We start from the raw sequence: 20776 nt of genomic DNA on the forward strand, positions 1-20776 counted from the left end.
TTGTCATCAAAGTACGCGGAAGCTATATAAGTGTAAAGTTTTTGTTTCACTGTTTATAATACTCGTGAATGGCAAATTTTATAGAAACGTATGCATGTTCAGAATACCCAGTAGTTCCTAGCAGGTAGGATATATGTATAAATAATTTTTCGTAATGCTCATATTAACACTTGTTCATACAAAGTTATTTATTGCGTCATGATTTTCAACAATACATTTTCAAATATGAAATAATTTTTCATTATCTTTAGTAGTTTACTGATAATGATCGGTAAAAGTGCTTCAAATGTATAATAAATTTTTAGCGACATGTGTAATAGTGGCAAATCTGTGTTTTTGGGCGGAATGCGGAAGGGTTAAAAGGGTGGTTGGGGGTGCAGAAGTTGAATGTGGTATAAAACTTTTATATAAAATCGTTATATTCTCGTTTTTGAAAACATTCATATCAAATAAGAAATAAAACTTTTTTTTCGAATTTCAATCACGTATATATTTGTTTTTTTTTTCAACCAAATCAACGTTTCTGGTCCTTTACAGGTCTCATGGTCTCGGAAAAACCAAATATACGCGATTTAGATTTGAAAAAATACTTAGTTTCATTTCCTATGTGTAACAACCGCAAAAACCTAGAAACTTGATTCGTACCAAATATTCATATATTTACAAAAATATTACCGCGAAAGTCCTCATTACGAATGAAGATGCCATGATAATGTGGTTCTCGCGTGCATTAAATAGATATTTTTCTCAGAAAAACCATTATGCATAAGTTTGTGGTACACAGAGATAGCGTACTTTTAAAATAGTATCTTAGATTATTGAAGATAATTTAACAAATAAAACTGTATCATCATCTTGATTTCCACAATTAAATACACAGTATGAGCACACACCCACTAATGGGCACGGAGCTCCTCTTATAAGAGAATAACGTTATAATCCTTCACGAATTTGGCTGTTTTCGCACAAACAAATATTTTACACAGGTGGCACTCCCTATCTCTTTCGTATAATAATTAAAGGTTTGTAACTTTCACCAAACAAATATGTTATCGACTATATTATTATTACCATTTCCTAGGTACACAACCTCGAGTGGCGTCATTGCAAAATGTGTCTACACATCAGCACCTATGCGGAGCCTACATTTTGACACCAGACTTTGCAATAACAGCGGCTCATTGTGTACGCCACCCGGCAGACCAGTACGAACTTCAGCTGCGAAATTTCTGCTCAGATCCTCCCACAGCCCGGGTGCTGGAGACAATTGTGCATGACCTTTATGATAAGTAGGTTTGGTTTATTAATGGGTGGTGGAGTTTTATTTCTAAAATAGATTTGAAATCTTAAACGGGACTGATTTCAAACGAGAAGAAAAGAAATGTATCCCGAAATAGATTACTATATATTATTATTATATATTGATATTATAAATGCAAAAGTTACTCTGTCTGTTTCGTTTTCACGCCTAAACCGCTGAATCAATTTTGATGAATTTTGGTATAGAGATAGATAGGATTGGAAGCTAAATCACAAACATTAATCTTAAAGGGGGTGAAATAGGGAATGAAACTTTGAATGGAAAACCAATAAAAAAATTCGTAAAACCAATAAGAAAATTCGAAGTACTTATTCCACGCAGATGAAGTCGCAGGCAACAGCTAGTATAGTATTATAAGATCGTACCCTTGATGTAATAAAGCCACCTGTGATCATATGTCTAAAGTGCTTTTATTAAAATATGAAAGTTTTATTACTTAAAGTGTGAAGTACTACTACGAACTACATGAAACAAATTATGTATTTATGTGAAATTTTACATCTGAGTTCAAATGTGAATAGTATGATCCACAGGAATGTATGTAGATAGATCTATATCAAATAACATTATGAATTTATTTGACTAATGGACACAGAGACTTCCGACTTATTATCGTATAAACAACGTATGTACAAGGGAAAATGGCGGCTTGAGGCTCAGTGAGCTCAAGTATGCAGAACTCCGCATACTGTTGACATACGTACCACGCCCACTAAGCACTTCTGTTGTATGTATTGTTCTGTGCGCCAAACCAATCCTACAGTGAAGAGCACAACAAGTTTGACACTTTGGTCATTGAACCGTTCTTATCGGAAGCAGCATAGAATTGAATATGTCGGACATTCTGTACATATAAATAATAATGGTAACCCAGATTTTACTCAGATTAAGCTAATAAAGTATTCTCAATTTAATGTATAAACAATGATAGTAAATAATTGTTAAAGGCATACTTAACAATTACAATTGCTTTCAGTACATATTTAAAGTAATTTATGTACAAATCAAGAACAGAACGTTATCTATACTTGTAAACAGGCTACACAAAAGTAAATATGTAGCAAAGCCCTGTTTTTCTGGGCCTTTGTGTACCATACCTTAGTAAGTTATTTTGGTTCATAATATTAATGTTTTAACAATATTTTTATAAGTCGAAGTTATACAATAACAAGGTTATCCTCGTTTGTAAACTAGGGGATCCTGTATTTTAGGAGGCAGAAAACGGAGTAACTGAAATGAATGGGTAAAAAAAATTAAAAACAAAAACAAAATATTAAATAATTTTGTTTTCATCAGCGGTAATACACGTAAAGATTCCTTCAGATTGCCGACACACATAATGATCGCGCGGAATTCCCGGTAGCAAATAAAAAGAGAGGCGAGTGGTGACGGCAGAATCGAAATAGAGCAATATTGTTGCTAGACTGATTACAGAGGCGCTTTTCTAATGTGTCATTTACATGAGAGGTGTTGAAATAAATTTGTGAACTGTTTACTCCGTTTAAATTTACAAATCTAGATTGTAGTAAGTATGTACATTTTTCAAGATTTAAAATGACGATCTATTTGCAATATTTATGTTATTGAATAGCATGTTTTTACTGCCATGATCTTCATTCATTGATATTTATTATCTTGTCAGCCGCTGGTAGCTGTTAACACTTTTATAGATGTCCCATAGATAGCGCTAGCCCCGAGCGAGCGATGGGAGAGCGGCTTGACTTATAAAAGACTTTCGGTTTGGCGAAAAAGTCTTTTATAAGTCAAGCCGGATGGAAGGAATTTTTATTTGTGTCTGTTCGATATTTGTACGAATAATAACGATTTGCTTGGCTAAACTACATATTGGAAAGCTATATAAACGGCTAAGATACAAATTTCAACTAAGATTTTTTCAATAATGTATATATTTAGGTATATTTATTACTCAATCATTACACCAGCAAGCCAGCCAAAATAAAACTATTTTGCAAGGTTTTAGGTATTATGTTATACTATTATTATTATTATCATATTTATTTTAAACTCTCGCCTCTCCCAAGGCCTAAAAAATTAATTTTGAATTTTTAAATTTTTAATTTTTTTTTAATTTTTAATTTTTTTTATTGTTATTATTATTATTATTATACTATATATAGCTCGATTACCACTGACTGACTGACTGACTGAACCAGTGATTTAGATGATAGTTCTCCCAGAAGGAGTCGCGGTGGGTAAAAATTATGTACGGTAGTCGTCATCGGATGGCTCCGGTAAGTACCAGAAAAATCCGAAACCTTCGAAAAATGGACTGCATCAGGTGGGACTCTAGTTGCACGACCAATGAAAAAAAATAATAAAATACCTGTCGGAAGGGTCGTCGAACTAAAATTGACAGCCATCTTGGTCAGTTTCTACCGAAAGTGAAAAAAATTGGAAATTCGAATAAACAAGAAGGCCGCCATACAAATTTCAGAGCCTTATAGCTCGGCGAGTATTGGAGATAGGCGGGAAGTGCTCGACCAAATGTCATAGAGGGCGGTGGGGGTCAACTGCCAGTGACAAAATTTTTTCAAGATGTCCGACTCAAAATGGGGGCCCCAAAAAAAGGTGGTTCGATCCGGCTGAAATTTGGCATGCGCCGGTGTATGGGGATATATGTTCAAACTTTCGATTCTGCCATTTTCCAAGATGGCCGCCATGCATGTGAATTTTCTGTCCTTTGGCGTCATTTTTCTCCCAGCAGGAGGGCGGGAGGGTAAAAATAAAGTATGCGAATTATAATCAGACGGGCTTATTGAATATCAGAAAGCAACGAAATCTTCGAAACGTGCTTCGCATCAGGTAGGACCCCTGCTGCCCGGCTAAAGTATATACGTCGTGACCCAAAGTCTCCAAACAAATGTTCATCCACACCCTGAGCAATTCCTACCAAGAGTGAAAAAATTCAAAATTCGAAAAACAAAATGGCCGCCATACAAATATTGGGAGCCGAGATACGGTTCGAGATAGGTAGATCGTGTTCAAACTAATATCGTAGAGGGCGATAAGAGCTAACTGGCTACCGAAATTATTTTTTCAAAATGGCCGATCCAAGATGGCGGCCCGACAAAAAGGTGCTCCGATCTAGCTGAAATTTTATATTCTTCCATGTTTGGGAGCCGGTAATACGAATTTGCGGTCAAATTCTTTATTCCGCCATTTTCCAATATGGCCGCCATACATTTTCCACAGTCCACTATGTTCCAAGGCCTACATCTCGGCGAGTGTTGGAGATAGATAAGAGGCGCTCAAACAAATGTCGAACATAATAGTACGAGCCAACTGCAGGATTTGCAGGCAACAAAAAAATTTCAAGATGGCGGATTCAAAATGGCGGCCCGAAATAAAAGTGTTCCGATCCTAATGAAATTTGACATCCGGTCCTGTATGGATGCTCACAGTATGTATCTGCGAACGAAATTTGGATTCCACAATTGGCCAAGATGGCCGCCATACAAGTGAATTTTCGGTTTTTTGACCAGCAATTTTCTCCCAGAAGAAGAGCGGGTATATAAGAGTGATGTATGGGAATAATGGTTGGGTGGATTTGGTGAGTAACAGAAAGTACCAAAACCATCGAAAAGTGCTCCTCATCAGGTAGAACCCCAGCTGCACGACCGAAGTATACGTTTTAGCCCTAAGGTATCCAAACAAATGTTGCTCCACACCTTGGGCAGTTTCTACCGGGAGTAAAGAAAAACAGAATTCGCAAAACAAAATGGCCGCCATTCCCACTCAAAGTCAAACAAACAGAATTCTCTACTGAAATATGAAGTTCAACTCCCATATTGTCACCAGACACAAAGAAAGCCCTCGCGGGCCTCTGTAGCGGCCCGACACGCAAAACACGCCATCTAGTTATATAAAGCTACAAGTTCTTACTCACTGATAGAAATAGAAAATCATACTTCACGATAATAGTGTTGTTTGCTGATGACACATCCTTGATTTTTAAAACAGACAGACATGACATTAACTATGACCGTATTAATGATACCCTCTCTAAAGTAGTTTATTGGTTTAATGCTAACAATTTATTGCTTAATGCCAAGAAGACAAAATGTGTTAAATTTGAATTACCTAACGTAAAATCGACTAGTCAAAGCATAGAAATAAACGGAGAAAAGTTAGACCTTGTTAATAAAGCAGTCTTCTTGGGAGTGACCTTAGATAGTAAACTTCAGTGGTTTCCACATATATCGTCACTGGCCAGCAGATTAAGCTCCGCTGCATACGCAGTCCGCAGAATACGTGAGCTTACCGATGTTAGTACTGCTAGACTAGTTTACTTTAGTTACTTCCATAGTATAATGTCCTACGGGATTCTCATGTGGGGTAAAGCGGCAGATATTCAAACCATATTTGTATTGCAAAAACGAGCGATTCGTTCTGTGTACCGTCTAGGCTCTCGGGTATCTCTCAGAGAAAAGTTTAAGGAGACTGGTATCATGACTGTGGCATCACAGTACATTTACTCAAATATTTTATATGCCCGTAAAAATATACATAATTTCAATAAGAAAGAAGATATCCATAATATTAACCTTAGAGCTAAGTCCAAACTCATGGTACCACGATTTCGTTTAACCAGGGTAAACAACTCTTTTATGGGGAACTGTATACGTTTTTACAATAAGATTCCGGAGCATATATTAAGTTTATCATTTCCTAAGTTTAAAAACTACATTAAAAATATTTTGATCGAAAAATCATATTACAAAATTGACGACTACGTGTTAGATAAAGATGTATGGAAAGACGACATGGCTCCAGAATCCACACAAATTTGATTCAAAATGTATTCCATAGCATTTAAGTTTATTTGAAAAGAGCAATCCCTAGAGTTTCTTGCTCGTTCTTCTCAGGGAGGTCAGCGTAGTGAACGAGCAGTACCTTAAATGTGACGTTTTCAAGTGTAAATTTATTTTACCTATGGAATAAATCATCTTTGACTTTGACTTTGACTTTGATATAGTGGAAAAATGATATTTATACAGTTGTACGCGAATAGATTCCAAAGCAAAGAATCAAATATGAGAAGACCTAAATGTGGTAAATATGAAAGAGTGATCAACGGCCTGCAAAAACTATAATATATGGAGGGAATATTTGTGCACTTTTATGAGGTACACCCTGGTCAATTTCCGTCGGAAGTAAAAAATGTTCGAAATTCAAATAAATAAGAATGCCACTATACAAATTTCAAAGTCTCCTATCACGGAAACTATTAGAGATAGGTAGGAGGTGCTCGAAGGAATGTCATAGAGATTAATAGTGGTCTGCCTGAGTTAAAAAAAACAAGATGGCGAATTCAAAATGGCGGCCGAAGAAAATCTTGCTTCGATCCGGCTGAAAATTGGTATGCGTATTAGTAAGGGTGTCTTTAGGAGTCCTTAACCTTAATTTGGGGTCAAAAGTTTCTTTTCGCCATTTTTTAATACGGCGAAAAGAAACTTTATCTGACGTAAGCGTTTTTTTCGTCAAAAGTGGCTGCCGAAACGGACTTGCTCTAATTCGGCTGAAAATTGGCATGCGGAGTCTATCTAGAAGTGCCGAATAATAAATTGTGGTCAAAATTGGTTTTTCGCCATTTTCAAATATGGCCGCCATAGAAGCGTTCGTTGGCTGCAGAAAAAAAAATGCTCTGATCCCTTTGAAAATTGGCATGTGTGGGTTTCTAGGAGTGCTTGATAATAATTTGTGATCAAAAATGGTTTTACGCCATTTTTTAACATGGCCGCCATTCAACAACTAATAAAAATTAGCTCTAATTCAACTGAAAATCGATTTGTAGGGGATCTCTATAGGTGTTTGATAATAATTTGCGGTCGAAATTTATTTTTCGCATTTTTTCAATATGACTGCTATACAAACTTTTTTAGCGCCATATAAAAGTTTGCTCTAATTCGGTTAAAAATGGACATGTCGGGGTCTCTATGAGTGTTTAATAATAATTAGCGGTCAAAATTTATTTTTCGCCATTTTTCAATATGGCTGCCATTCAAACTCTATTGGCGGTAGATAAAAAATTCTTCTAATTCGACTAAAAATGGCATGGCTTCAATCACAATTTGGGGTAAAAAAATTTGTTTCTGCCATTTTTCGATATAGCCGTAATTTTTTATGTAAATGGATATTGAAAAAACTTGCTTTGCTTGGACTGAAAATTGGCACGAAAAGATTTCTAAGATAGTTTGATAATAATTAGTGGTCAAAACATATTTTTGAAATTTTTAAATATGGCCGCCATTAAAGAGCTATTTAATTTTTTTTAAAACAAAGCCATAAGTGCCGAGGCCGGAGGCCGAGGTCCGCGGAGGGCGAAGCTCGAAGCGTCCGCACGCCATCAAATGGAGGTAATGTACGGAGACATAATAGATTACGAGTAGAAGATTTCACAATTGTAAAAATGTAAAGCATGCTTCCCGATGTAGTGGAAATGAGATACTTATTGTATCTCATGCGTTGCTGTATCTCAACCATCTCTATGTTAAATTTCATTTTCTTGAAAGCTATGCCAAAGAGCAGTATTTAGGGGGAAAAAATGCCAAACTATTGCCGAATTTCCTGTACTATGAACACCAAAACAACGATAACCCAGAATACTCAGACAAAAACCAACTTAGAAATGTTCGTTTCTTAAATTGGCATAAATTGGGAATCGACCTCCTCATCAAGCGCCCATAGTACTAACTGCTGTGCCACCGAAGAACATGAGCACACCCCGTAAACTGAAACCGACCACGCGCCGCAGGCCGAGCCCGACCCTACCATAGGTAGGACCCCATCCCCTACCGTAGTATAATACGACAAGTATAGCAACTCCATACAAACGTAGCAGCGCGACTTGTACGGACGCATTCGCATAATCTCGCGATGCACTCACGTTGCATAGAACGTGTCGTCACATGCGCTATTCAATTATAGAATTAAAGCGGTCACTCGGTGTTTAAAAAATGACATCAAATAGTGAACGTGTCGATTGCTGTGTTTGTTGTAGATTGAACAAGAGTACCTCAAATTCAGAATTGTTCAGCATTTCATTTCTATTTTATAATCAAACTCCATAATCAAGATACCAATCCGCGAACCTGGTATAAAATCACGTAAGTACCTACTGCATTTAAAGAAGGTTATTTCAATATAGCACGCGAATATTGTGATGAGCACTTTAATGTTTTCAAATTATGTTTACACTAAAATAATAAGGTAACAACCTTACGCTCTGGGCGAAATGTAGGCATTTACGCGGCGAACAGGCGGGCGTTGCCCTACGTGCTCTTATTATACTATGATTATGCCTTACTCAGGATCATATACAGAGGATCATATTTCGAGTTACGAATATTTTTCTTCATTAAGACTGGTCCTGGATTTGCTAGCCACGTCGGCATAGATTGCCCATTCATTGATCAACGTGGGTTCTGAAATAGACGCTCACGAGGCGTGCATTTCGTTGCTGTGCACAACAGCGAACGAATGGAATTTAAAGCCTCCTGTAAGACCCCCAATATGTTGCTTCCAAATATTTCGATTTTATAAACAACTGTATCGTCCTCATTGACTTACAATTATATGGACGTCGGGTCCGCGCTAAAAAGTGTCCGAACTTATAGGGCGTTAAAATCGTATACAGAGCGTCATTCACGCTATAGTCTTCGTTTGTTTCTTCTGCCAGCGAAGCAAGTAAAATTAGACAGTACTGCGATGACATTACAATTTAAATTCAACGTTTTAGCTTTTTCATATTCCTTTACATGTCACTACGTTTAAATAGGTTGACTTGGGACATTTTTTTCGTGGTTTTTGTATTAGACCCGTCGTCCATTTATTTGTAAGTCAATGATCGTCCTCCATAATGTCTCGTTCAGTCGCTCTACTTGTCCATTTCCTTGTGGGTTATATGGAGTAGTTCGGCTTGATACTATACCCAGATATAACAAAAATTTTGAAGACGTTCTGACGCGGATGCGGAAAGTGGAGTTCCAAACATGAAGAAAATATCCCTTAAGCATTTGATTACAGACTCTACGTCTGCACAAGGATAAGCGAATGGGAATCGAGAATATTCGTCAATTATTGTCAGAATATATTTATTTTTAGTGTTAGAGGGAATTGGCCCCTTAAAATCGATGCTTAGTCGTTCAAATCGTGCAGTTGCTTTGATAAGGTTTCCTTCACCTTTAAAGATTCTCGGTTTAATTTCTGCGCATATTTTACACGATGAAATTACAGACCTTGTATCATTCACAGAACTAGGTAAATTGTTGCTTCTAACGTAGTGTGTCAGTCGTGTTACCCCCGGGTGTCCGAGAGCATTAAGCAAATCAGATAAGGTATTAGTATTTACTTGTAGAGGTGGGCGTTTAAACGAAAAGCACTTAAAAAATTCTGCTTTTTAAAATAAACGCATAAGCACGCTTTTTATTTTAAGCGTAAGCGTTGGTCACTGGTCAGTTCTATAGATACTCAACAATTTCATTTTTTAAAACGTACCTAAATTTCAAGTAACGCCATCTATGATTCCTAAACAAATTAATTCAACATAACGTTGCAAGCTTTTTTAAACATTTATGTTTAAAAAGCTGTATAGGAGCTCTATAGGGTCTATGCGCTTAAACGTTTTTCTAAACGACTTTTTAAGCGTCAAACCAAAACGCGTTTTACGTGAAAAGCGCATAAACAAGAAAGAATAAACGAAAAGAAAAGAATAAACCTTTGAAGAAATAAGACTTTAATGAACTCAAAAGAAACATGATTAAATTTTAGGTAGGAGAATATGACATTTTTTTTTTTTTAACGCACACACTCAACATAGCCCCGCACTTGGGAAACCCTGTGTCGCGGGTGCCATGGACACACATAGACAACCACAAATTACACCCAAACTCACGAGAGAAATAAATGTAGGCCATACAAATATTTCTCCCGGCCCGGGAATCGAACCTGGGACCTCTGCGTGGCAGTCCGGCATGGTAACCGTTCGGCCACAGAGGCAGAGGCAGACATTCTATGACAACTAAGCATAGACAGATTACATCACACCCCTTACCCTTCAAAACCGGAACGCAGTAATGCTGGCATTACTGCTTGGCGGCAGAAATAGGTAAGGTGGCAGTACTACCCTGGACGAACCTGAACGACCTCTTTCACAAGGAGCTCTACTGCTACTACATTCTGTATTACACGGTGTATTTATACAGAATGCTAACAATTAGGAACGGAGACCTTTAGAGCCAATTAATTGTATCATTATAATATTTTAGAAGTTAGATAATCACAATAAGTCTATGTTCAATTTTTAGACATTTGAGATAACAAATTAGTTACTACGTTAATAACAATACCACTTACTGATTAAAACCTCTTCAGCGTTATCTTCTGAAACCGTTAAATTATCACTGGCCACTTCAGCATTAGAATGTAAAGAATGTCACTGTAACGGGATTTCGTCATTTTCTTGTCGACTCGTCAGGTGATCATGTTTGGACGGAATTATAATTGGTTTTATTTTAAGGAAATTGAAATCTGTTAAAAGTGTTATTGATTTGTATTTAAAACTGATCCTTCTGATACAAACTGATCCTTCTGATACAAACTGATCCTTCTGATACAAACAGTCGGACTAAAATTAGACGTACCTAATTATTAATAATTACATATTAATAATAGAGCTTGTTGGTCTTACGTATACCTATTTAGTAAATGCGTCAAAAAAGGACCGTTAAGTAAAACAATACTAGAATTTATAGAATAGATTTACAGTCAGTTGTCACAAAAACAAGAAAATATAATGAAATGAAAATGGTTTATTTGCAAGCAAACACGATATTGGTGATGGTAAAAGTGCATAATACTTGGCCTCATAAGTACAAGCGTGTTGCACCATTTCTAACATGCAAAATTTTACAATATTACATCATAGCAGTCGTTCCAATAAAGACAATTATTCTATTATCTATCTTTATTATTTATTAATTCATGTAAATTTTTGTCATTATTTATGTGAATTACGATATAAAGTTTAATTTACAATATTTAATGTATTCTGATCATAATAATTTAAATAAATTTATAAATGAGAAATTCATCTAAACTGTAAGAATGTACTGTAAATGTAACTGTAACTGTAAATGTAATGTACATGGAGGGTAGGATGAGTAACCTGCTTGAATAAAGAGTAGGACGAGTGAACTGCTTGAATAAAGGTCTACATGATTTGATACAGGGTTCGACTTGGCAAATCGCTCTCACACATTTCTTCTGTAGTACAAAGGCTTTATCAATGTCAGCACAATTCCCCCATAATACAAAGCAGTATATATAAACTCGAGCTATAATCTTTATGGTATGGTACTATCATGGAACGTGCATGGAACTATTGTGTGACAATGCGACCTCTTGCATCGATCGTCATCCCACCTTTTTATCACTCTTTTCTCTGGTTCCTGGCCACTTACTTTTCAAATTTTGAATAGCTCTCTAATTCTTTTCTTCGTCATTATTACTTTGCTCCGTTCCGTCATCACTCCCATCAACTCTCACCAAAATTCTCGGAGAGAAACGACGTGATCTCCAATCATGTAAACCTATCTGCTTATTAAATGCCCTTTCGGGGTAAGTTCACTTACTTTTATGTCTAATCTGTAGCGAATGTTTTTATATTATTGTGCCTGTCTTTATATCATTGTTTTTGTCACAGCCTTTCTTCTCCTTTTCCTTCCCAAAGGAAAAGTCCCTACTTTCCTATTAATTCTTTCTACAAGAAATTCATATGAGCTTTTCTATCATTATTACGCCAGACCTGCGTGACAATTGTATGATTGCTCTATGATTGTATGCTACGATTATAGACTGTTGGAACAATGCTTGCATGTCACGCCAGAAGAGTAAAAGTTCGAGTTCTACCTGGCCCTTCATTAAGACATTATGGATCGTACATTTTAGATTTATTAATAATACAATAGCATTTGCCATTTATCCTTCAAAACCGAAACGCTGACAGTAATGCCCATATGACTGTTTGTCGGCAGAAAGTAGGTAAAGTGGCAGTACTTCTCTGGAGGAACTGTTACGCAAGGAGCTCTACTGCTTACTTTATAATATACATATATATACTTTGTATACATATTACGATTCGCCAGAGTCGTGATTAGAGAATGCTCTCCACTCTTTTTTCTATCATTAACGATTAAATGTGCGTCTGAATATTTGAAAAGTAAATTTCAATATTCGGATGCATCCCATAACCGCAATCTTCGCTCAAATAGCAATTTTGACTCTTCCCATTCCTCCTCACCATACTGGTTTTGTTTCCAACTCATTTATACTTCAGAGAATACGACTTTGGAACGCTCTGCCACCCCATATTCAAAATGCGCCGAATAAGCTAACTTTCAAGCAATTAGTCCGCAACTTCACGTTGGAGTATCATCAATCTGTTTCACATTAAACTGATAGTTGTGTATTATATGTTATATATCATATGTATATTTTACATTTTGTGTAAATGTATCATATCATATTTATTTAAATTTTTTTATTTGTGCGTAATTTATCACTTTTTATTTTGTCATTTTATGCACCCCTATTGTTTAATCTGAACTCAGCTCTCCGGTTGACTGGTAGAGAATGCCTAATGGCATTAAGTCCGCCATTTGTACTACTTTGTGTGCAATAAAGTTTAAATAAATAAATACAATATTATTTAACCTACTTTACTAACGTATTACAACTTTTGTGGTTTCAGGCGTTCGGATGCGCACGATATCGCTGTGCTACGGATATCACTCCATTTAGACGATGTAACCTGGCTAGATGACGACATGTTACCGGTCTCATTTTTCGGGATATCAGGTGTGTTGAGCGATGCATAGTTGGATCGGGAGAACGCTCGTGCCTAATACGGGAGGACTGAGTTTTATTCATATTTTTTCTGATCCGAATTAGATTTTTAAACACGAGTAGTTTATATCAGTTCTTAGATTTTCTCAATTGTGACACAAAGGAAATGAACCTATTTTTTGGTATCTCAATCGCATATACTAATTTGCTTTTTCAAACAGTACTCCGTCCGAAAAAATTACTGTTAAATAAGTAATAGGTACTCGAGCAAATTAAAAGACGCATGATGCAAATGAAGCTTCATACTTGACATTGTGTTTTAATTTGGTCGAGTATTACTTATTTGACAGCAGGGGAAAAGCACCGTATACCGGATTTTTTCCATTCTCTGAGAAGTCTAAGATATCGAATAGTTGCTAATTTCGGATAGTGTACTATCTCTTTTTTTTCTATAGTGCCCTCTATTTTTTATGTTTTAAAAGCCAACTATAAAATGGCGCCACTGTAAAAAAATCCTCTGACTAGACTATTAGTTAAGAAAATGGCAGAACAGTGAAACCACGTTACTTTTTTCCAATACAAAATAATATATTATTCTATGAAAAAGTGTTGTTTTCGTCAGGATAAGTACAAATTCTCATTGCAAATGCTAGGTTTAGTAGGTATAGTAGGTTTATGAAGTCTAGCATCTATTAATACAAATAAATGCCTAAATATTTTGAAACCGATAATATTTACTATGTTGTAATAAATTTTTTATGCTTTGTGAAATCTTAATACCTACGCGAGCCTAATATTGGATATCTGCTATTAGAATACTTTTTTGCATGAGAACTTCAAAGCTTTTCATACATGCAATTAATATATTTTTTCATGTTCTATAAAAAAACCTAATATATTTAAGTTCAATATAGTTTTTTTATGTTTGAGCGTATTGTATTTTTGAAGAATGTTAAAGTTCCTTTTGGATCTCTAATAGATACAAGTTAATTTATTTTATGTTTAAGTTCCTAATTAGTCAATCAAAGATTGATTACAAGTCTGATTATTGCTAATAAATACAAATTAACAAATTGTTTGATTAGTTTCATTTATTATAATTATTGTCACCTAATATCGTATTCACAAAAAATATTTGTGGGACCGTAAAACCGGTTATCTGAATTTAGGCAACCTTTTGAAATTCATTAATTTCCCTTTTTTTATAAAACGTACTGTAACTTGAAACATTTAATTAGAATATGAAGAATTGGTATTATTTCTAATAAATCTTATAATAAAGACTACTTTAAGGTTAAATTTAAAGCTGTTTTAAGCTTTGATTGGTATTTTTTTAAATTTTTTAAACAAAAGTATCCGATATTTGGTGCTTCTCCCCTAATTGTTTCGGACGGATATTGGACGAAAAACGTGAGTAGACCCCCTATAACGGGCGTAAAACGTGTAGTTTGGTTTAAATTATCACTTGATAGAAGGTAAACTAAAACATAGTGATAGAACCTAATAAGGTTGTTAAAACTTTTCGAAGTGAAGTTGTGAAACAACTTAGATCAGCACGGTGAACTAGAAGAAACCCTCTCTTTAGTGGAGTCCCGTACTCGACAAAGGGACCTACCTGTATAGTGTATTAAACACAGAGTAAGGTACTGAGGTGGGGGTAATTTGGTGAGAACATAACAAATTATACTCGTATATACCTAACCGACAAAATGTCGTTGTAGTATTATTATACAATAGATTTAGAAAACTCTTCCTACATTATTTGTGTAAGATTTTAATACCTCACCGTTGATTTCTCAACCGTATTTTTATATTTACTGGGCTTCTTACCTTATGCACTTGAGGAAACATATCAAGAAAAGGGCGTCAAAATTAATTAATCTAGGACGAATTCAACATTAGGTACCTACCCTATGTTTTTGCCTATTCCTTACTTACATATATATGTAAGTAAGGAATATATAACCTAAAAAAATAGGTTATATAACCTAAATTTTATAAAATATACTCTGCACCAATAAAATCATCTTATATACTTAAAAAGAAACTCAACACAAACCCAGTATAGGTTAATCAGGCTTTTTTATTGAACCCTGTAGAACATGAACTGTAATCATAGACATTGTAAGCAACTAAAAATTTTGACATGAAGAAAGATCCAATTTCAAAACAACGAGAACGTTTGACATTAATAAGTTCGTAAGGAACTTCAAACTTTTGGAGGATAATTTACTTTTACCCCTAAGGTATCTAAGACATATAGCTAGTTTGCTATCTTTTAATATTAAGGACGCTGTTATAGAAGATATAACACAGTTCCACGACAATGCTCCTAGTTTAAGTAGCAACAGTATACTTTTTACTAACCATAATTTAAACTGAAAAACACGACAACAGAAAAGTCTAATCGTTTCCAAGTAGTACATCAAAATATTCAAGGCTTTTCTGGCAAAACATTAGAAATAAGTCTTTTATATTTTATAAACATACGACAATTCCTAGACTTGACGCTTTGCAAACTTTCTATAATATTTTTTTCGATCCTCTATGCTCTATAGTCTTAGAGGGTGGGAAAAAAAATAGGTATATTTTGAATGACGTTTTATTTTTCACTTCTCATGCTCTTAAAGTTCGTATTTATGCTGGGTGTAGACTGCATAAAATAGGATTTTATGCTCTAGTGCATAAAATAAAAAACCATCACATTAAATATGTCCAACTGTTGTAATTTTACATTCAATTTTAATTAAATAATCGTCGATTTGTAATATTGCTGTTTAATTTCCTCGCAATCGAAGTGAAAAGCAGAGTATATAACTCGTTCATAAAACTCATTTTACCCTCGATTTAAGTATACACCCATTTGACATACTCGTCTGGGGAAAAATGACGCGTTTTATGCACTTGTTGCACAATCTACTATTTTCAGGGTTTAAGACATTAAAAAAGAAAAATTGTTGATAGCATAAAATCTTCAAAGGTGCCAATTGGGTATAGAAAAGAAGGGGCTACAGATTTGTTCGATTTTTTGATGATGGACACGTGTGATCAAACAAAATCGAGTAGATGTGTAAGCAACAGACGATCGACAACGTATTTTTTGTCGATCGACAGTGTGGAATTTAAATTAGGCGTAGTTGCAAATACAAATTTGGTCGATTTTTAACCCTGATATTTGGTCATCGCCAACAGGTGATAGGAACGATCGTCAACAATCGAATAATTCTGTAGGCACCTTAACTTGGCTAGTTTACTGCGCCTTAACTTGGCTAGTTTACTCGCCATGTGAAGATATATTTTTACTTGACAAAACTATACATTTTCAAGTGCATAATTATATTTACGAACTTTGAATGCGTAGATAGGTTTATTGCGACTAATTTTGTGATATTATGTTTGATATATTTGTATACTTTCCCAATCGCTATTTGTTGCACAAATTCGGTCACTTCAGACAGTATTACCCTTACATTACTTATTCGTAATATGTCTTGGCGCGCATGCAGCCGCAATATTGTATATACTCAAACCCTCTGGATTGAGGAAAAAAATAATTAATTCTTTCAGCGTTCAAAAGTAGATAATTGACTTTTTAATTGGGTAATGGGAAATTGTCTAGAAATTGTTAAAAATCGAATACGAAATTAAAATATAACAAAGCTAAAGAAAATTGTTAAAAAAAAGTATAATTTCAGGAGAGTGCTTTATATATGGCTACGGTACAGAGGACCCCAACTCGACGGAGACATCAAAGACTCTGCTGGCTGCAAAGGTTAACATCGCGTCTTTGGATTATTGCACCCTAATATTAGGCCCTATAGCTCCAAATTACAATGACGGCATGATGTGCGCCGTTGGAGAAGGTGCCGATTCTTGCCAGGTAAATATAACCTGATAGCCACTTTTGCCCCTGAAAACTATATACATGTATTAGCATTAATAGGTTTTGTATTGCTCATGTTTTAACCAAGCAAGTCAACTGGCACGTTCGAACAGAATACGGATCAACAACTCTATGATCATAAAATAACGTCTTCCTAACAAAAAAGCCGAACTTGTATCAACCCTTACAACATACATCCGACTATTTCCCGTACTGGGATGGGCATAGATCTCTTTAGAAAACAAGTTATAAATTCGTGGTCTTTCTAATTAGTATAGTTAATATGATTAGTAGAAATGTTATTGTCAGATTAAAGCGCAGCATGGTGCAGACTCTGTGTGCAGACCCATGAAAAATTGGCAAAATAAAAGAAAAAAAATATATAGTACCGACAACATACGGCCTAATTACTATTTAGTATTATTCAAACATATAAGGCTGGCTTATAAACGTAGCCTACATAGACATTAGCACCATGCTCCATTTTTAAAATGTCTTTTTATAACCCCTTAACGTTATGCAGTAGTTTTTTACTGGAACATTGTATGTATATGTAAATCCGAAACTATAGAGATACATTGAAACTGTCTGTCTTTTTTTTTTGAAAACAATTTTGGCATAGTAAATTTCTGGGTCACGCGTGAGTTGTCCGTAAAAATTAATAAAATTGATTAGTTTTTTATAGTGCTAATAAACTCAATTCCGTGGAAGGATCATTTCATTGCATTGGAAGACAAAAATCGGGATAGCAAAAGTTGGTCAAATTTAGTAAAATGTTTTTTATACTAAATGAATTTGACTAATTTTTATTTTCTTTGATATTGATTGTATAAGATATAGCCGTACGTTTTTAATAATTAAATATGAGCGACTCTATCGACGCAATCGCGCATTGGTGTTGATGCAACCTCCAATAACCTCCAAACCAAAACAATAGTGTCGCGATACACAAACAACAAAAAAGTTTTAAATTTTGTCGCGATACAATACACAAACGCGTGTTTGTATCACTGCTAAAAGTCGCCATGTGGTTTTGCCATTATTTTACTAATTTTGTTGTAATCGACTTCCTATTTCATGATAAAATTTTTACAGGGTGATTCGGGGAGCCCAATGATTTGTAACAAAGAAGTACAAGCCATCAGCAGTTATGGCCAGAGTTGTGGCGTGCCGTACTTACCAGGAGTGTACACTAGTGTTGGTGCGCATTTAGGATGGATAAAAAAGGTTATGGCCACACGGTAAAACCCTCGCTGTAGGAACAGAAATTTTATAGAGATGACTAATCAAAATTATTATACTTTGCCAAATAAATATACTACGTGAAAGTTGACAAAATAGACTTGGAGATTGGCCAAGTTGCAGAATTTAAAAACTAACATAAACATTAAAGTTATATTGGAAGTTTATCTAGACGCCACCATCACCAGGATCGATAGTAATTTGTTTACATTTACTAGGAACAATCTGTAGCAAAAATAACAAATGACTACCAATATCCGCTTTTTATCTTCATATCGATAGTTGTTGTAATATTTTTATGTATGTAAAGTATGTATCCATTGTAGCAGTAAATATTTTTCATTGTTTGAAATTATGAACAATAGTAGGTATTAAGAAAAACGAGAAAGATACATGTAATCATAATTTATTTTAACTATGGACAACCATTCTTAAAGTATAACGCTACACATAGGAAACAATAGCTCAATCTTGACATTATTTATATGTATAACAACCTGATAACAAAAAATAACGTTATTGAGTTTTTTTTTTTTTCAAAATATTGCACATTATAATAGGGAATATAGAAAATTGTAAAGATGGCGGAGTCTACAAGGTACGGTCAGCATCAAAATTATCTAAACTAACAAACTAAAAATGTCTGTACATATAATAAAGTGACTAAGTATTTACTTTTGTATATCTTCTTAGTTTTGAACTATTCAGATCACCTTGACCTTGACTGTACACATCCATCAATTTCTCTGTGATATGGATATGTTAAAAATATAACAGTTGATAACGAACGTTTTTCTGTTTATTTACTTTTAAGTTTCATCAGTCGATAAATTATCAGTGTTTTTTTGTGTTACGTAAAAATTAAAGCCCAAAATGGAAATTAAGTAAATTGGTCAGAAACAAATAGCAAAGACTGGCAATTTACAAAGGGTTTTAAAAGCTAATGAGCGAACCTGAAGTCAAAAATAAAATTACATAAAACATCAGGGGGCCTACTATGAGCTCTTAGAGCAATCCTATTTAAGCCTGTAAGTTGGATTGCCTGTCAAATTCGTACTATGACCTCACAAAAACAATTCACTGTCCATGCAGTTTACGTTCCCCATTCGAAATTCGTTCACCTTTTCTTTCATAGCAAAATCGGATCATGACGTGTTATTTGCCATACAAATGGCGGTCTCATATGTAAAAATAAGCAATTCAAAAAAAGTTACTCCGTGACTAACTTTTTTACATTTTGTTACATTTTTAAGAAATTTCGTTTAAGTTTTATTTTATTTTCAGTTTCATAATTATTTCACAGCTTTCTAAGCTATATAGCCAATTCTCAATAAATAAATACTATTAACTATTGAGCGTTTTATGAAAATTTTTGTTCGAGTTCCCAATCTTTAAAGTATTGTTGATAAATTATTGGCATGAATGTTATTGCAATTTTTAAATGGAATTTTAATCATTTAAATAATTTGGTTTGCTGAAAATCGTAAAATAACTTATAAACACATTGACTTACAATTATATGGACGTCGGGTCCGCGCTAAAAAGTGTCCGCACTTGTAAGGCGCTAAAATCGTATACAGAGCGCGACACTCCGCTTTAGTCTTCATTTGTTCTACGGACAGCGCGATACTGCGATGACATAACAATTTAAATTTCGAATAGGTTGACTTGGGACATTTTTTTCGTGGTTTTTGTATTAGACCCGTCGTCCATTTATTTGTAAGTCAATGTATAAACAGCATTGACTTACAATAATTATAGTCAATGATAAACAGTGTCAAATTTGATTTTAATGCTATCAATGAAAACGTACGAACACAAGATACGTTCCAATTATGTTATCAAATTACAAACCCACCTTGTTAATTTCAATGATAATGACAAGACATGACATGTAGTTTTGTCGTACGACAAATTGTAAAGTATGACTGAAAAGTTGCCGATATGACAAAACAACGTAGTAGGTATAGTCATGGTATAATCAATGATAAAATTAATAAAAAAATATAATTATTCTCATTTTGAACACAATCGATTAATAATGCTTGAACGCTCCCAGGATAGTACATCTGTCTATTTCTTTTAAATGATTTGGTACGTAGTTCCATTTCGTTCTTGTTAGATGTCAATTAGTCAGGCAGAGACAATAATTAACGTTTAAAAAATAAAACTCATTATCCTGTCATGCCATTCCCGTTCAACTTGTGTAGGTCATGATACAAATTTAAGCAATTCAGTTTTACCAAGTCAAGTGAATTGCATGGAACTTGGCTGGGTAGATATAAGCTCATAGTAGGCCCCCAGGAGTTCATTTAAAAATAAGACGTGATTGTATTTTACTTAGAACATTTAGCGCCATCTAGTGAGCCTATTACGAACTACTTGAATAACGCTCATTCATTTGTCAGTCCATATCCTTTTGTTTATATATATATATATATATATATATATATATATATATATAT

At 34.7% G+C, this 20776-nt stretch overlaps 1 protein-coding gene across 1 annotated transcript; it reads left to right on the forward strand.

Annotated features, from left to right (window-relative positions):
- The first annotated feature begins 286 nt into the window (after positions 1-286).
- On the forward strand, positions 287-19594 carry LOC113235951 (trypsin delta-like). The gene is made up of 5 exons (XM_026471873.1): positions 287-392; positions 1082-1289; positions 13092-13198; positions 16882-17066; positions 18165-19594. Exons 1-5 carry the CDS (start codon positions 287-289, stop codon positions 18312-18314), a joined length of 756 nt encoding a protein of 251 aa, XP_026327658.1. The 3' UTR covers positions 18315-19594.
- The last annotated feature ends 1182 nt before the right edge of the window (positions 19595-20776 follow it).

Source organism: Hyposmocoma kahamanoa, unplaced genomic scaffold, assembly GCF_003589595.1.
Source record: "Hyposmocoma kahamanoa isolate Upper Pololo Valley unplaced genomic scaffold, ASM358959v1 88, whole genome shotgun sequence".
Taxonomy (NCBI): Eukaryota; Metazoa; Arthropoda; class Insecta; order Lepidoptera; family Cosmopterigidae; genus Hyposmocoma; species Hyposmocoma kahamanoa.

What these genes read in the sequence shown, in the direction of transcription:
- LOC113235951 (XM_026471873.1), top strand. Translation starts at nt 287, where the DNA reads ATGTATAATAAATTTTTAGCGACATGTGTAATAGTGGCAAATCTGTGT. An exon ending in GTGCATGACCTTTATGATAA is followed by an intron (nt 1,290 to 13,091) that starts GTAGGTTTGGTT and finishes TTGTGGTTTCAG; the next exon opens with GCGTTCGGATGCGCACGATA. An exon ending in AAGGTGCCGATTCTTGCCAG is followed by an intron (nt 17,067 to 18,164) that starts GTAAATATAACC and finishes AAATTTTTACAG; the next exon opens with GGTGATTCGGGGAGCCCAAT.